Source organism: Euleptes europaea, chromosome 12 (genome assembly GCF_029931775.1).
Source record: "Euleptes europaea isolate rEulEur1 chromosome 12, rEulEur1.hap1, whole genome shotgun sequence".
NCBI lineage: Eukaryota > Metazoa > Chordata > Lepidosauria > Squamata > Sphaerodactylidae > Euleptes > Euleptes europaea.
The window spans coordinates 54,893,547-54,911,614 of record NC_079323.1 but is presented as its reverse complement, the minus strand read 5'-3'; the positions used below and the strand labels follow the sequence as shown (position 1 = coordinate 54,911,614).

Genomic DNA, 18,068 nt, shown 5'->3' with positions numbered 1-18,068 from the left:
GCGCACCTCCCGGGGCCGGCGGGGAGGCGCCGGGGCCGGGGCGTTGCGGGGCGCCCCTCTGCGCGCGTGCCAGCCAAGCCGGGCCGGGAGCCCCGGGGTTCTCGCGCGGGGCGGAACGCGGAAGTCGCGGCGCGGGTTTCCGGTAGAGCAGCGGGCGACGCGCCGCCGGCGTCCTGGGGCCGGAAGGAGGAGGCGGAGGCGGCGGGAAGGGCGGGCGGATCCTCATGGCTTCGTGGCGGGCCGCCCGGGGACTGTGGCGGGGCTGCAGCAGGAGTGAGTGCGCTGCGCGGGGCGGCCTGCGCGGGGCGGGCTGCTGGGGTGTGGCTGCCAGCTCCGGGGGGCGGGGGCGTGGGGGGGGACCCGCTTTCTCCTAACGCCGATGACGGGAAGGGGGAGATGCACCGCGCTTCGACGTGCCTTGGTTGCCATGCTTCATATATATAGTTGCCATGTGTGTGTATGTGTTTATATATATATGTGTGTGTGTGTGTGTATGTATGTATATATATGTGTGTGTGTGTATAGTTGCTACGCTCCACACACACACACATGTATGCATATATATGTGTGCACATATATGTATATGTGCATACATATATGTGCATATATATGTATATATATGTGTGTGTGTATATGTATGTGTTGTGTATATATGTGTGTGTGTATGTGTATATGTGTGTGTGTATATATGTGTGTGTGTATAGTTGCTACACTCCACACACACACATGTATGCATATATATGTGTGCACATATATGTATATGTGCATACATATATGTGCATATATATGTATATATATGTGTGTGTGTATATGTATGTGTTGTGTATATATGTGTGTGTGTATGTGTATATGTGTGTGTGTATATATGTGTGTGTGTATAGTTGCTACACTCCACACACACATACATGTATGCATATATATGTGTGCACATATATGTATATGTGCATACATATATATGTATATATGTGTGTGTATATATGTATGTGTGTGTGTGTGTGAATATATATGTATCTGTGTGTGTATATATGTGTATGTGTGTGTGTCTATGTGTGTGTGTATATGTGTGTGTGTTTATATATGTATGTATGTACGTTTGTGTATCTGTGTATCTATCTAAGATGTGTGTGTGTGTGTATATACATATACATATATATACATATATACACACACACACACACATATATATATATATATAAAATATGTCAAAGATAGGACATTTTGGAGGACTTTCATTCATAGGGTCGCCATGAGTCAGAAGCAACTTGATGGCACTTACACACACACACACACACACATATATATGAAGGGCAAGAAGCCCAGGGATTCTTGCAAGGGGCGGAAGATTGAGCAGGCTGTAATTCAACCGTGTGCAGGACACTGGCTTTGCAGTGCCAAAGCAGGACTGCAGCTGAACATCAAGAAAACAAAAGTCACGACTACAGGAGAATTACACAACTTTAAGGCTGACAATGAGGGAATTGAAATTGTTCGAGGCTTTCTATTCCTTGGCTCCACCGTCAACCAAAAGGGAGACTGCAGCCAAGAAATTAGAAGGAGATTGAGACTGGGAAGGGCAGCCATGAAGGAGCTAGAAATTATTTTGAAGTGTAAGGATGTGTCACTGGCCACCAAGACTAGATTAATTCATGCCATCGTATTCCCTATTACTATGTATGGGTGTGACAGCTGGACAGTGAAGAAAGCTGGTAGGAAGAAGATAGATTCCTTTGAAATGGGGTGTTGGAGGAAAGGGTTACGGATTCCGTGGACTGCCAAAAAAACAAATCAGTGGGTTATAGATCAAATCAAGCCTGAACTGACCCTAGAGGCTCAGATGACTAAACTGAGGCTGTCGTATTTTGGTCACGTCATGAGACGACAAGAGTTCCAGTTACTCTTGTTGTCTCATGACGTGACCAAAATATGACAGCCTCAGTTTAGTCATGCTAGGAAAAGTTGAGGGCAGCAGGAAAAGAGGAAGACCCAACAAGAGATGCACTGACTCAATAAAGGAAGCCACAGCCCTCAATTTGCAGGATCTGAGCAAAGATAGGACGTTTTGGAGGACTTGGATTCATAGGGTTGCCATGAGTCAGAAGTGACTTGACGGCACTTAACACAAACACAAGGTTGAGCAGGCTGTAATTCAACCATGTGCGGAACGCTGGCTTTGCAGTGCTCTAAGAAGGTATGCTCTCACGCCCTTAGCCATTGCTTCCTGTTCACGCAGGAAAATCTAGGAGGTCACCTATAAAGATAACATGGTAGCCAATGTGGCGTGGGGCCCTATTTCCATGCTTCATGCGTGCCAGGCTGGGAACTAGAATATGGCGCTTGGGGCTGTGAGGTTTTTGGCTCCGGTTGTTGCCCTGGGAGTGTGGGTGGCAACATCTTCTGCTTCCTTCCGCTCCCCTAAGGTTCTTAGACCTGAGCAATCATAACTCACAAACAAACGCAAACCTTTATTGGCATAAATACGACGCCATAATCATATTTATGATTATGGCATAACTCGATGCTTCTTAAATTGTTGTCATTGGACAAACTGAGGAGCAAAGGGGAGGGGGACCACCACAGACTGTGTTTAGACTCTCCAAACCAAGAAGCAAACTAAACATGACAAAATCTGGTGCACCTTGAAGTCAGAGAAGGTAAAAGTGAAAATTCAGAGTTTGAAACTACTGGTTGTTTAGAAACCAATTTTGATTAGAGAAAGAAAATTGATTTTTATTATGCTGTATCCATATAGCGGGCTCCTGTGGGTGATTCTGGCCACTGTCATTATGACACACTTCTTTATTTACTGCATGAAATTCCAATGGAGTAGCCGGGTTAGTCTGTTGCAGGTAGACAGTGGCTTGGATCCTAACTAGCGTTTCTACAGACACAAAGTTTTTTTTGCATGCATAGCATGATTTTCCCATCTCCCCAGCCCCCATGATATCCCCAAATTCTCTTTTGGGGGGGGGGGTCCCTAGCTAACTGTTAATTCCATATTTTCATTGTAAGCAGTCAGTTGATTTTCCAGATAACACAGTGCACTTATTTATTTTATTTATTACATGTTTATCCTACTCTTTCCCCAAGAAGTTAAAGGTGGTGTGTGTGATTTTCTTCCTTCTTCCATTTTATCCTCATAACAACCCTGTGAGGTAGGTTAAACTGGGGTGAGGCTTTTACCAATTTCATCGCCCTCTGGTGACCCCCATGAACAAACTTTGGGTGGGGGCTGCAGTGGGAGAGAAAGGTGGGAAAGCTCCATGAGCTCCTCTACGCTCATAAATATTGTAGTATATGAGCCATTGAGAGTGTTTCAAAATTCTGTGTGTAAAGGGCTTGATTAGTGGAACATTTCTTCATTTAATAAGAAATTTAGAATCTGATTGTACACACACTGACAGCACAATCCTAAACAGAATCACACCCTTTTAAGTCCATTACTTCAGTGGATTTAAACAGGTGTAACTCTGTTTAGGACTGAACAGTTGGAAACCAGTTCCACTGAACTCAGGGGCAGTTGTTCCCGGGTAATTGTGTTCAGGACTGGAACATTGGTAAATATAATAATTACAAACATTATAATATATTATAAGATTTACTTGTACTAGATCTAAAGTAGCTGTATGTTGTTCAGTGTCGTTACTTTTATTTTCAGGGTTTGTATCAACAGATCCGGTTTCTCGACTATTAACAGCTGAGATTGCACAGATGCGCAATGAGGTCTTTGCGAAGGAAAAAGAGAGACAATTGTCTCTTTATCCACGAATTGAGAAGATTGAAGTAAAGTATGTTGGCAAATCTCACCCAGGCGCTGTGTTTATAATGAACAAAGGACTCTCCACACCATATACTTGTGCCATGCGTAAGTAAATGCAACAGAGTACTGGAGTTATCACTCTTAATCTAAATGGCAAGTCAAACTAGCACTAATATCAAGGAGAATAATTTCCAGATGAGTAGCTGTGTTGGCTTTCTACAGTCCAACAGGTCTTGTTTTACCTTTAAGACTTCCAAATGTGGTGGTGGTGGTATTTGTTGTTATTAATAAGCTACTGTGAGTTAGAGCCCACCTTGTCAGATGCATGAATGTTGCATTCAGTTGGCAGAGATATGTGTTCAACGCTACAAGCGGAAGTACATCTGATTATGTTATGTTCTTATGTATTGGGGGGAGGTTGTTACAAAGAAAGACCAAAAAGCCCAGTTTCCAAGGACATATGCATATTCCATTACATTGCGGAGCATAGTTGCTGTCAGTTAATGTTAATTTCAGTCCCTATGAAAAGGAAATGTTTTTGTGTGGTATATGTAATGCAGACCGCAGAATTCTGGCAACTATATGGAAGGAATGAATTTTTGACCTTTTCCCCCCAAATTGCAGATTTTAAGGTGCTATTTCAATATATTGAGTGCATTTTTCCCTTCCAATTTAGGGTCATCTACAGAAACTTTATAAGAAAAGGGAATATCTTTGTGTTAAATATGCCTAATTGTTCTGAAGGACTTGAGAAAGAATCAGTTCTGTCTGTACTTCATAACCTATAAGAGGGCATATCAACCTCAAATCTCGTACTATACTCTATTTTCCCTGCTATCCCCATGACTATATATGCCTGCCTTTTAGGATGGATGGATAATAAAAATTCTGTGTCTGCCAACTATATAGGAAAAGAAGGGAGAGTATACTCTATCCATCAAACCTAGAGATATGAGATCCTGGGGAAAACATGGAAAAATTCAAGAGAAAGAAAATCCCCTAAGAGAAAAGTTGGACATTTCTTGTGTAAAATTCTTGTGTAAAAACAGTTTTTCAAGTAAAGATATTATTTCAAACCATGAGTTTAAAAGCTTGAAAGGGAGTGTTTTAAAATAATATTTTAACAGCCAGTTATACTGGTGCAAAACTAGATCAAAGACTGAGAGACAATGGTAGCTATAGCATTTCTGTTGTATTTGTCTATTACTAATGAAGCAACGGTTTTCGGAGTTGGTGATGATTTCAAAGCAGAATGCAGAGTATTTTTTTCAGATATTTGGTGCAAATTTGGTCTACCATGTTGCTCCTGTACTATGATGGCAAGGCCTAACCTCTTTTATTTCTCACTAATCTCAGATTCCTCCATCATCTTTGTAATGTGAAATCAACTGAACAGTGTTTTAAAAAGATTTATTTGGAATACTGTTTTCTGTTCTGGTTGCCTCACCTGAAAAACAATAGCCTAGAGCTGGAAAAACACAGGAAAAGGCCACCAGAATGATGTGGCTTCCTAGACAGATACATCCAAAGCATTTGGAGCTGTCTGTTCAGAAAAAAATATATGATTAAATCAGGACACAAGGTTTTTCTAGATGATGTACCACACCCTCTTTAAGGGCCACCCCATTTAGAGTGTGCATCACTAATCTAACATAAATGACAGTAAGGCATGTCTGACAGTGGCTAGATCACCTTTCCTGTGGAACAGCTGCCGTTGGCTAAACAGCTAAGCTTGAAAACAGCACCTCTAGGCCGCTTCTGTCACCTGTCTCTCTATGTACAGAGAGGCAATTAGAAGCAACTAAATCTGAGAACTTGCTGCTTCTTTGCGAGAGTAACCATGTCTGGAACAGGCCATACATGTACTCCTTTGTCAGGTTTGTTTCTGAGCTATAGTGCTGCTCTCTTGTCAAGATAAAGGTTTGGTTTATTCACCCTCATCCTGTCCTTCACTGACATTCAGACACCCTAGATTTCAGTGGGAAGGAAAGATGCATACTAAGCTCAAATGATAACGACTTCTACTTTCTGTATTACAATATGAAGAATTTACGTTTTCACCCCTTACTTTATTCTTTCCTAAACATACAAAAACTAAGACAGGCAGGAATATCAAGCTGCAGCCATTGGTTGCATCACCGTTAACACTTAATATTTGGGCACTTCCATTACTTAAATATAAGTATACCAAATAGTACAGTTGTATGTGCATCCTGTGCATTGTATATTACATGTCCTTAAAATAACATTGTAAGCTTAAGTTTGATGAAGACTTAAGTACTTTATATATCACACCTCTCATTTTTAAAGTGGTGGTGGTTCTTTGTAGACTTCAGATCTTTGTCCACCTGTCCTACAAATTTTGCTGAAACAAGCAAATGTTCTTCCTGTAACCCTTCAGCCCCTTCTGCCCATTCTAATGGGGTTGGCTTCTGGTGCTATCTGATGATAGAAGCTGAGCAGTAATGTTCATGGATATTGGCTGCTCCCCTCAAGCTAAGTGCTAATTATCTTCCTGATTATCTATGCAGAGAATTTACATAGCCGATAATTTTAAACTGCCAACTGTTTTGTAACATAGATCTGTAGCATGTTCATAACTACATTTCTCAACCTTTGGGTTCCCTCCTCCTCCTCTAGATTTAAGCGAATGGCACTGTAAGAAATCTGTACTCGCCCTTGTAGATGGAAAACTCTGGGATATGTACCGGCCTTTGACTCAGTCGTGTGAAATACAGTTTCTCACTTTCAAAGATGAAGATCCGGAGGAAGTGAACAAAGTAGGCTTCTGCCATTCCCCCCCCCCAGATTGTTTTTATCCCCTTTATATCTGATTTCACTCCTATGAAATGTAGAGGATTGAAGGATTCAAGTGTAGCTGAGCACAAGGTGGGGCTAAAGATAATGGGAATCTCTGTCCTACTAGAAACTGGATTTCCACATCAATTATTTAATCACACTTGTCTGTAGTCCAATAAACCGGAAACATGCCTATGTTAATCTCTTGCAGCAAAAATAAGAAGGCATTCTTATGGCGCCTAATGGACTGGCAGATTTACTGCAATACAAGCTTTCAAACGCTTATATCAGAATGTGTATATTCGTCTCTAAAGTTCACCAGTGTTTATACGTAGTTGGAAAATGGCCCCGGTTTCAATACTTTTCCTTCAGTGCTAGCAGGCAGTCTGCTGATGAATGTCCTGTGGAGAGATGCCAAGAATATTAGCAGCCTTTTAAATATATATTGCATTTTAAGGCTTAAGCTCTGTTTTCAACTGCACCTCCGTGATGTTTTATTTCAGACTAACATTCGTGTGAAAACCCTTCTTACAGGCCTACTGGCGATCTTGTGCAATGATCCTGGGATGTGTGCTGGAACGGGCCTTCAAAGATGACTACTTGGTCACTCTTGTTAGAAGACCAGAAGTTCCAGGTATATTGGCACTTTTTTCAAACTTCCATTGTTTTTTGATAAGCTGCATATTGCATTACATGAGCAAATTATGTCTGTTATCTTCTTCTAGTTAGGAAGTGGGTGAGTCACTTAATTTGTAAGCTGCCTGGAAAAGTATTCCTTATCTCTTTTGACCCTATCATCAATACATGCATGTAACCCCAAGTTCTAGTATTTTGTGTGTGAAAGGAACACAATAGTGACTTCTCTTTCCATGTGGATCCAAACGTGTTATGCAGCCAGCATCTGTTGATACTTATTTCTTTCATGGAATTTAAGTGGCATATGTGGAGTTTCCAGGCTGTTCCCCACCCAGTCAGCTCTTGGCCTCCGTAGCATTGTCTTTCAGTTCATGTTCTGAAATTATTTTGTGCCATTGCAAGTGGAGTCTTGCTGCTGCCTCTAATTTCCGTAGTTCTTAGTGAGTTAAGTAAAAATATTTTTAACGTGGGTTGCTAAGCCTAGCAGGTGCTTGTAGGGAGCTATCTTACATTCTGTATTCAAAAGCTTTTTGTGGAGGTGGGGTCAAAATCAGAAATACATTAAGAGCAGGGTAGGCAGGCTGATTTTGTGATGTTTAGTTTCTCCATTGAGATGTACATAAAGCACAATGTGATATAATTTCTGCTTATGCAAGTATTTCTCTAATATGTATTTATTTCTTGATATTTTGAATTTTAAAATAATTGGTAATTAATGGTAAATGGTAAAACCTCCAATCCCCCCCATTTTAAAAATCTTTTACATTTAAATGTACTATGTGAATTTCATTAAGTGATTCTTACAAGACCCCAGCCTGAGACCCTGGAGAGCCGCTGCCAGTCTGAGTAGACAATACTGATTTTGATGGACCAAGGGTCTGATTCAGTATAAGGCAGCTTCATGTGTTTATGTGTTCAACACTTCATGCAGCTGTCTTGTGTTGATCCTGTTGTTAAAGATATTTAGTAAGTCTAATGATGTTAAGATTTTAAAATGCAACTTACATGTATTTTAAAATATTCATTTTCTTTTGAATGTTGATTCCAATGGTAGTGTTATCTGGCGCTTTCTGCTATGATGTAATTTTGGACAACAGGCTGAATGATTGGAAGCCAACAGAGGTAAGCATAGTAATGAGTCTCTGGACAGTTTTCAATGTGTCCTTTGTTTGGGGAGAGTCAGCTGGTAAGCATTACAAAATGTGATGGATGTTTTCATCCACATATAGATGTACGTTGGTAAAAATGGTTTCCGCTAAATTGTAAAGAATGAATTGCACTACATAATCCTGCAAAAGCCCTCCAAGGCATCTGGGGTATTTTAGCCCTAGCTTTGGGCTGGTCATTGCCAAGTATACCTATAATTGAGCAAAGTAAGGCCTTTAGTTTTATTCAAGCATTTATATGTCATGGGACTAAGAGTGGAGGATATGTGAATTATTTACAAGGAAACAATACTGGTTTGATGCTATAGTGCAATAATTATGAAATGTATCAAATCTGAAGCAAAACCTCTTGAGCTGTGTGATCTAACATGCATAGTAGACTATCTCAAAAGCTTGTCCTGTTGCTGCTTTAGTATTTGGTGTTATAGGTAATAAAAGCATTTTTAACAATAAAGTCTCATGGCAAAATCTTTTAAACTTGCATTTTTCAGTATGAAACACAAGCGGTAATATATTACAGCTGAACTTTATACTCACGAAAGGTCTAAATTTTACAATAAGTCTTGCATTCAGAGAAAATTTATTTAAGATGACACATATGCGGCATCTTTCCCCAAGCAGAGTTCAAAAATGTGTAACTTGGACAAAAATGCTAGTAAATGTTGGTATTGTGATTCAGCTGGCGCAGATTTTCTACACATGTGGTAGAGCTGCAGTAGAGGCCAAACATACTGGATGAAAGTGATTGAAATCATATCCAGCGGCCTGGAAATTGTTATTCCAGTAAGACTGGAAACAATTTTGTTAAATTATTTTCCAGATAAACCAAAGGATATGCGAGTTATGTTTTTCCATATACTAACAGTTGCTAGAACAAATCTGGCGAGATATTGGAAAAGCAAGAAATTTCCTGATTTAAATAGTTGACTTGATAAGGTTAAAGAAACCTATGCTTTAATTAAGTGGACATATAATAATGACAAAAATACAGAACTGGACGCTCACCGGAATGTAACAATCTCAAGGATGGGAAAAAAAAACACTCCAGTGTGTAAATCGCTGAGAGGGAATGATGTAATAATCATCGGATTTTAGATAAATAGTGTATTGCTTGGTTCACTGGTATGGATATTTAGTTATATTAGCAGCACGGTTTTAGTTTATTTTCAAGAATTTGTAGTATGTGTATTTTAGTAATGTTATATTTCCGTTTTCTTTTATTGTTATATTCTCATCTTTTAATAAATATTTAAAAAAATATTACAGCTAAACATACTAAAAATGTATTGAGTTACCAAAGCTTATATTTCTCTTGATGGATAAATATTTCACTACTGATAGGAGTTTTCCATTAACAGAAACATTCCACCTGGGGACAATTTTAAAGGAATGATGTTATGGTTGTCAAATTGAACCCCTTCCAAGTTTATGTTGCACGAAGAGCTACCACTTTATGTATATCTCTACAGATCCCCCTTCTCAAATTCTTGTCACCTTTTAAAAATCTGTTTTATAATTGGCATATGGAGACAGCTGGTTCAGGTAATAATACCAAACTATATGTATGACGCTCTGGTGTGTGCACTCATTTTTTTGCTTGCACACCCCTGCTTCTTCCTGCCTTCCAAGGTATTTATTAATCATTTTTGTGAAGAACTTTTACAAGGGTAGTCTGAATGTGAATCCTGGAGAGCAAAAGGAACTTGTTCACTTCCACTCAGAGTGAACACTGGAGCACAAGGTGGTCTTTTAACCAACCCCTATCTATTAATGTGACTCCAGGTTGATTTTGGAGTAACCATTCAGCTTGCTTGGTTGCAAGTGAACCAGTGGCCTAAATCCTTTTCCAGTGTATGAAACTGTAGCACCCTTTACCCAGGATAAAAGCAGGTTAAAAGTTAACAGCAAATTTGTCACCCCTGATAATCTGTTTCCTGATTTCAGCCCAAGGTCAAGCAAAGGTGAGACCTATTCTATCCAGCTTGTTCATAGAACACCTAGCAGACACTACTATTGACTCAGGCAGGCCCTGAATTTGTTATCTGCATTATTAGAATCCTGCATGTCTTTCTTGTTTCTTTTATCTGTTTGTTTTTTAATTTCAAGGAAAATCTTCGTTCTTTTACAAAAGACGTTCACAAACTAATTCACAAAGACCTGCCATTCGAAAGTCTGGATGTTGATGTAAATGTGGCATTTGAAATATTTCAGCATAACCAGTGAGTATTAACCTAGGTTTCCTACAAAAGTATCATTTGTCTAATTTTCTGAGATCCGTTGTACTTCAGAGCTTAAATGATGTATATGTAATTTACAGGAATATAAAAACCTGTACAAATAGCTGCATTAGTTTTTCCTTACTGGGCTGCAGACTTTAAGCTTTTCATCACTCTTGCCAGTAGATGGCACTAGAGTGTGTTACTAGAACAGTTAAAGAATCTTTGATCATAAACTATGCCCATATGTTTTCTGTGTTTTACTACATCCTTGTGAGAGAGAGCTGATGTGTGTACCATGTCCAGTGCACTAGATGACCTAGCTCAGTGTACTGCAAAAACTTGACATGGCGGGCAGACAGTCAGAGAATATTCTTCAGGCAACTATCCCTTTTTCTGCTTCCCAGTCTCTTCATCTTGTGAATGGTTGGAGCCCTCAATTGGTATTATTCAGAGCCAGGAAGGATGCTCCTTTGATCTTTGAGAGTAGGCAAGAGAAAATGAATACTCATTCCAGTCCTATTTGAGATGGAAGTTAGCAAGCAAAGAAGCATTCATGAATATACAAAAGGGAGTGGAGTAACGTGTGTATTAATTCTTCCAGATAAGTTAAGTCACCAGTGTTGTATTCCTTATAAAACTCTGCTGTAACTGTTTTTGTTCTCTAGGTATAAACTGGATGTGGTCAAACAAAAAGCTTCACAAAATTCTGAAGGAATGGTGCCATTGAATAGGTGAGCAAAATGCAGGCCTGCCTTATCTTACAGCTAGGAGTTTTTGTGATGGGGATTTTCTCCTCATCAAGTGGTTTTGGACTTGACCTTCCTGAAAGGTAATGAAGATAACTTGGTTGGAAATCTTCACTCTTCTTCCAGTCTTGACAGAAGCAAATCAGTGTGAAAGAATAATTTGGGCTTGTTCAAAGTTCTACACGGGAAGGAAGTAATGTATTCTTTGTTTGAAGTTGGCAGTTGACAATGTACCCATGCTGGACTATGGGTACTGAGTGAAGAGGTGCATGCCGGCAGTCTACCTGCTAGACCATATAGGTTGTCTGGGTGCCTGGAACTTGGTGCTTGCTCCTGGCATGTGCGGTGGTTTAAAATTTAGTGTTGAGCAGCAATAGGTGCCTTTTGCAGATGTTTTCACCCCTCATAAAATAAGTTGCCGTCTTCCTTTGGTAATTTTTTGGCACCCCTTCCTGAAAGGTTGCAAAACTGTTCACGAGGGGGGAGTGAGGTATCCAGTGGCACACAAATCTCAATGCAAAGGAGCAGCACCCACATTTGGAGGTGTTTTGTTCATGCAATATGTATCCCAATGTGAGGCAGTGCCCCCCCCCCCCAGCAACAAATTGAGAAACAGTGGCTGCCATTGGGTTAAAACCTATTAAAAATGAGCCCTGAAATGGCGAATTGAACTTAGAATTTAATGGGGTGCTTTTTAAAACTGCCATTCAGTGATGCACGTACAGCTGAGGAAGGAGAGAGAGGCATGGGTTCTGGCCTCTTTGTATGGTAATCAAGAGACCTTCATGTTCTGTCAGAGCTGCTAACACCACTGCAGGCTTGCAGATAATCTAGATAGAGCTGGGTAACTTTCCCCTATTTGCCAAGCTGTAGCATGTCAGTGTGTTGTGCTGCTGTAGCAAAAGCAGTTCTGTAGAATCACCCTGTGGTTTTCCTAGAGTGAACTGTGTTTTAATTTACATAAACATTGGAGCATGTTGAATTTTTTGATTGTAAAGGAATTGAAGGATAAAACTTTTTATCTTGGGAAGATGCTTTGCACATCTACAGGTATAAGTATACAATATAAAAGTTTTCAAACTTAATTGTTCTATAAAATGCCGTAGGCTAGATACTATAGAAGAGGATGTATTGAAAATCCAATCTAGTGACTTTCTTTTGTGGGGGTTCAAAGATGTTTCTCAAGGATGCAGATAGTAGATAGTGATGTCTGTTTTCTTTAAGCAAATGATTGTACACATTGGCAAGACTTTAATTGATAGTAGTAAGGGAGATAATGTTCTGCTAGAGAATATGGAATGCCTTATTTGTGTCAGTTAATTAATCATTTTGATCCACCCCAACCAGGTTTGGAGACTTTGTAGACATTAGTGAAGGCCCTCATATTCCCAGAACAAGCTTTTGTGGCCAGTATGAGGTTACAGCAGCTCATAATCTTGAAAGCAGCCAGTCTGAACTAATACGAAGAGTTCAAGGTCTCTCTCTTCCAGTTGAATTGAAGGTAAATCATCCATTCATCTATGGATTTTTGTGATTAGTATAAAGAAGAAGATGACTCTCACAATGGAGAAGAAATATCAGGCTCCTGCTTCCTCCCCTTAGCCCATCCCTGCCTTCTTTCGCCCACACACAATCTGATGTTGCACTTTTTTTCTGTTCAATATAAGAGTTTCAGTGAATGGTAATGAATACATTTATGCTAAATCAGCTTGGCATGAACCTCCCCTCCCCCAACAATTTTGTTATCAGCAATTTTTTTTGCAGGATTGATACAAATTTTCATTAGTCATATGAGATTATTGCTGTGTATATTTTACAACATTTTAGAGGAGGGAAGTCTGTGTGTGTGTGTGTGTGTGTACACAAATACATGTCCTTGATCAAGCCGCTTTGATACTCCATGGGAGAAAAAGTGGAGTGTAAATGCAGTAAACAAAACGAATAGCTAGTAAAACAGTTTCAGGCTCTCCAAATGCAGAGGGAGATGATATATGGTATGGAAGACATTCTATTGCTGTTCCTATCACTGAATGGGAAAAGGCAAGACCTAATTTCTCTCTGAATGGTTCCTAGCTTTTGCTGGAATAGATCACCTTGTGTATTTTTGTAGCTCTGTCTGAAAGCTGGACTTGTAACGGAAAAGGCCTCTGAATTCTTGTAATTGTTCCTCTTTAATTTTCTTGAGAGGCCACTGAGTTTTAATGACATCTTGCTGCTGTTTTGGATTTGATGTCTCTTGCTGATTTTATTGGGGATTTTATGCCTTGTGGCTTCATTTCAAAATTAGTTGTAAGCTACTTCAGGCTTCGGAGATGTGAGATAACATATATTTTAAATAGTATAATTGGCAAGCGCTTGGGCCTTCATCTTACACTGGGATTTACAGTCATGCTGATTTAACTGATTGCAGTCTGGTAGTTCCATCTGCTTCATTTATTTGTTCTAGAAAAGGAGCACCAAATAAGTTCTACTTTCAGTCTATTCACATTTCTCCCTCTTCTTCCCATTTCAAAATTACAGCCTGTTTTAAAGGATCATTCTTCTACTTCAATAGTCTCAAGCTTTCCATAAGATTAAAGCTGTGTGGATATTCCATTTGCCAGTGTCCTATTGTGGGCGCTACACAGAAGTTTTACTAGAGCTGTAGTAGGCTTTTTTTAGGTTAATTCATGCCATCGTATTCCCTATTACTATGTAAGGGTGTGAGAGCTGGACAATGAAGAAAGCTGATAGGAAGAAAGTAGATTCCTTTGAAATGTGGTGTTGGAGGACAGTGTTACGGATACCCTGGACCGCCAAAAAAACAAATCTGGGTTTTAGATCAAATCAAGCCTGAATGGACCCTAGAAACTAAAATGACTAAACTGAGGCTGTCGTACTTTGGAAGAGAAGAGTCACTGGAAAAGACAATCATGCTAGGAAAAGTTGAAGGCAGCAGGAAAAAAGGAAGACCCAACAAGAGATGGATTGATTCTATAAAGGAAGCCATGGCCCTCATTTTGCAAGATCTGATCAAGGCTGTTAAGGATAGGACACTTTGGAGGACATTGATTCATAGGGTTGCCATGAGTCGGAAACGACTTGACGGCATTTAACACACACACACACACACACAGGCTTTTTTTCAAAGGTAGTTCATTACTCTCCATAAATAATCCATTTGCACCACTATTTGCCTTAGGCATCACTTCTGCAACATAAAAAGCAACAGTACTATTGCTGAACAAAAGTGAAGTGGTAAAGATGTTACTGAAGTAACATCTCTGTGTGAAAAGCTGCTTCTTTGCCAGATATTGTCAATGACATAAGCAAATGCCATTGCATATTTGCATCAAAGCACTTGCTTAATATTAGGAATGATTTTGCATATTTATTGTGAAACTAGTGGTGGTAAAAACTGTGTATCACACAAACCATCCTATCACCCAGGTATAAGGAAGCATGCTAAAACTTCTGTTTGTTTGTGTTTTAACTGTGTATATAATTACATACCTTCATATTGCAGCTTCATCATGCTGTCTGGCCCAGGTTGTTGGAAAGATCTCAGAAATTAGTAAGTCTCATACTCAAAGGACAGATGTACTCTCATATAGACTTCCATGAAAAAATCAAGAAGATTTTGGTGTGGCGCATTAGGTGTCAGCCACACCCCTTCTATAATTCTGGATTTTTGGTTAAGAACATAAGCCCTGCTGGATCAGACCAAGTCCAGCAGTCTGCTCACACAGTGGCCAACCAGGTGCCTCTAGGAAGCCCCCAAACAAGACGACTGCAGCAGCACCATCCTGCCTGTGTTCCACAGCACCTAAGATAATAGGCATGCTCCTCTGATCCTGGAGAGAAGAGGCATGCATCATGACTAGTATCCATTTTAACTAGTAGCCATGAATGCCCCTTTCTTCCGTGAACATGAACAGTAATAAGTATCACAATATTAAGTAATAAGTATAACAATGTAGCATATTATTAATTAATAATAGGATTTCATGTGTCCACATATTCTCAGGGTTAAAACTGTATTCCCTTCCCTTAAATCACCAGAAACCACAGTAATACTTTTTTGTGATAAATGGGTAATGTTTGGTTATTAGCAGTGCAATTCTAAGCAGAATTTCACCTTTCTATGCTCATTCCCTTTGATGGACTTTAGAAGGCTGTAACTTTATTTAGGATTGTACCTCTGGTCCCAGAAACCAAAGACACCTAAGCTAAGGATTGTGTACATAATGGAATACTATTTCTATTCTTCTCCAGCTCTAAGCCTTCCACATGGTATCTATTCATTAGCAGTACTGCATTTTAAGGTATTTTAGATGCCATTAACAGTATTTTCCTTATGTCATCTTAAATATCAATTCCTATGGAAATTCCTGTTGTTCCCTTTAAACTACAAGTGAGCAGGGGACCAAAGCCCTTCCACTAATCACATGTATATGTCCAAAGAAAAAGAGGCTTGTTGATACACAAGCATAAATCTTTCCCATTTTATGCTGTACATGTGTATACTGCCTGCTGGCTTTGAATAAAGTACAAAATGTTGTGATGAAGAGATGGCAAAGAAAAAGTGAGTAGGAAGGCAGCCAATATGAGAAAATATTTTTTGCAGAATTAGGCTAAAAGAACGGAGAGAGCCAGGATCACCCACTGACTTCAGTTTAGCGTTGTTGAGTAGTAGAACTGCTGCCAAATCTTAAGAGATTTGGTTTTTTTGTATTTTTATTTCTCGTCATAAAAGAATTTATGCAGGTTTTAAAATGTTTATATTGGTATTTATTTTCACATCTCAAAAACTCAACCTCTTCATCTACTGTTCTGTGAAATTCTTATCTGAATTTGAAACTGAGCTGTAGTCTATTGCAATATAGTATATACAGGTTGAGTATCCCTTATCTAGACTTCTTGGGACTAGAAGTGGTCTGTATTTTGGATCTTTCCATATATTGGAATATTTTGGAATTTTTGCATATGCATAATGAGAATTTGGGGATGGGACCCAAATTCATTTATGTTTAATATACAATGGCAGGCTTTCCGACTCCACCTACGATGCAGTATACACTGTATTTTATTTTTTTAGGTGAGAGGAAACATTGAAAGCAGGCAGCACAAATCTGCCTGCATGTCAGCTCAATGGGTCTGGTTTTCCGATCAGTCCAGATATGGGATGTCCGGATAAGGGATCTTCTACCAGTATTAATAGAACTGTTTAAAACTTAGTGATGCATTTAGCTGGAGCCAATTAGTTTTTCTCAGGATGGAAACAGTCAAACCAACCGGGAAAAGACCTGTTTTATCAAAGGGAGTAAATCCACAGTTGCAAATGAATCGTGCCATTTGATTTAGGGTGGGGGCTTGTCATGTGAACCTCCCTAATTCTAAATGCCTCAACCTATTTCAGGTCTGGCCCAGATGTTTACAATTCTGGTCCTGGCACCGAATGGTGTTTGTAAGCCAGCCCTCCCTGCTAGTTACCAAAACTTGTTTGGGCAAGGAGAGAAGGTAGCTGGCAGCATGAAAAGCTTGCCATGTACAAATCCCATGCTTCCTGCATTGGATCAAGAGGCAGTGAAAACTAGGGGTGATTATCTCAAGTTATGAGCATCATTCTGTGGGGGAAACAGCATGGATCTGCATGTAGCAAACCATCTTCACTTCCAGCTATCACCACCTTATCAAAGGAGAGGTTTTTTGCTTAGAAATAGTGGAGGTAGTAATTGACTACAAAGAGCAGATGGGGTGCTTTGCCCACTTGTATTTTTTTTCATTCTTTCCTGTCAAATGCTTCAAAAAGCCCTTACGTTTTTCAATCATTTGACAGGAAAACTTTAAAAACCCAAATGATTTTTGAGGTGGTGGTTGTGGTTTTCACATCACTATTGCTAATTTGCAGGCGATATCATGTGAACATAGTGTCTCTTGACTTGTGTCAAATGAAGGAATAAGAATAACTGAAAATGTTTACCATTTGTTGCAGATCAGTGAAGACAGACGGAAAGAAGTGAAAGATGAAAATGAAGTATCAAAAACTGAATCAGTCTAATATTACACGTTTTGTATGGGGAAAGAACACAATTAAATTGACAGTGTTTCAACTACCAATTTCATTCTTTAAATCTTTCTCCAAAGATGAATTTTAATGAAAAGTTTCTTGATTTTAAAGGAAAAACCAAACTGGATATTTGCTCTTGCTCCCATTTGGTTTTAAATCAAACCAGAATTTAGGCGTCAATGGAAGACCCAGCAAAAATTTCATTAGGTGGGGAGGTTTGCTGTGCCTTTGAGTATTTTCAAGCTTTCACTGAATAGTGTGAGCAGGGTGCCTGCACTAGAAATCAGAGTTCAAATCCTGGTAGATGATATTTCTCCCTTACAGCATAACACCTAATACAATTTGAAGCTGATGATGTATAACGCCAAAGAATGGAAGATGAAGGACACTGCTACGCATCACTTAAAGGGAGAGTTTGAGATTGAAGTTCAGTAATGAATGATGTGACCTGATGCGATAACTTGTCCAGATGTTCTGCTTCAAGCAGGAATTGGGAGTTGGATTTCAGTTTTGTTCCTAGTTGATTCTGTTACTGCTTCAGCCTGTACCTAGCCATAGTGGACATATTTGATAAAAGTACAAATGTTACGGTTCTTGTAACATTTTAAATAATTCTGATAGGCAAATGTGGGTATAAGATGAAACCAAACAGTTAAATAGTAGGACTAGAACCCAGTGATCTCTTCAGTTTGTCTT

General features: G+C 39.5%; 1 protein-coding gene across 1 annotated transcript; it reads left to right on the top strand.

Annotated features, from left to right (window-relative positions):
- The first annotated feature begins 218 nt into the window (after positions 1-218).
- MRPL39 (mitochondrial ribosomal protein L39) lies at positions 219-17,372 on the top strand. Its single transcript, XM_056858460.1, has 10 exons — positions 219-273; positions 3,656-3,862; positions 6,398-6,537; positions 7,091-7,190; positions 8,247-8,314; positions 10,465-10,577; positions 11,243-11,308; positions 12,671-12,824; positions 14,829-14,876; positions 17,298-17,372. Exons 1-10 carry the CDS (start codon positions 225-227, stop codon positions 17,361-17,363), a joined length of 1,011 nt encoding a protein of 336 aa, XP_056714438.1. The 5' UTR covers positions 219-224; the 3' UTR covers positions 17,364-17,372.
- Positions 17,373-18,068: the final 696 nt, after the last annotated feature.

Coding starts and splice junctions, on each gene's coding strand:
- MRPL39 (XM_056858460.1), top strand. CDS start 225: ATGGCTTCGTGGCGGGCCGCCCGGGGACTGTGGCGGGGCTGCAGCAGG. Junction 6,538..7,090: donor ATCCGGAGGAAGTGAACAAA/GTAGGCTTCTGC, acceptor CCCTTCTTACAG/GCCTACTGGCGATCTTGTGC. Junction 7,191..8,246: donor TAGAAGACCAGAAGTTCCAG/GTATATTGGCAC, acceptor TTCCAATGGTAG/TGTTATCTGGCGCTTTCTGC.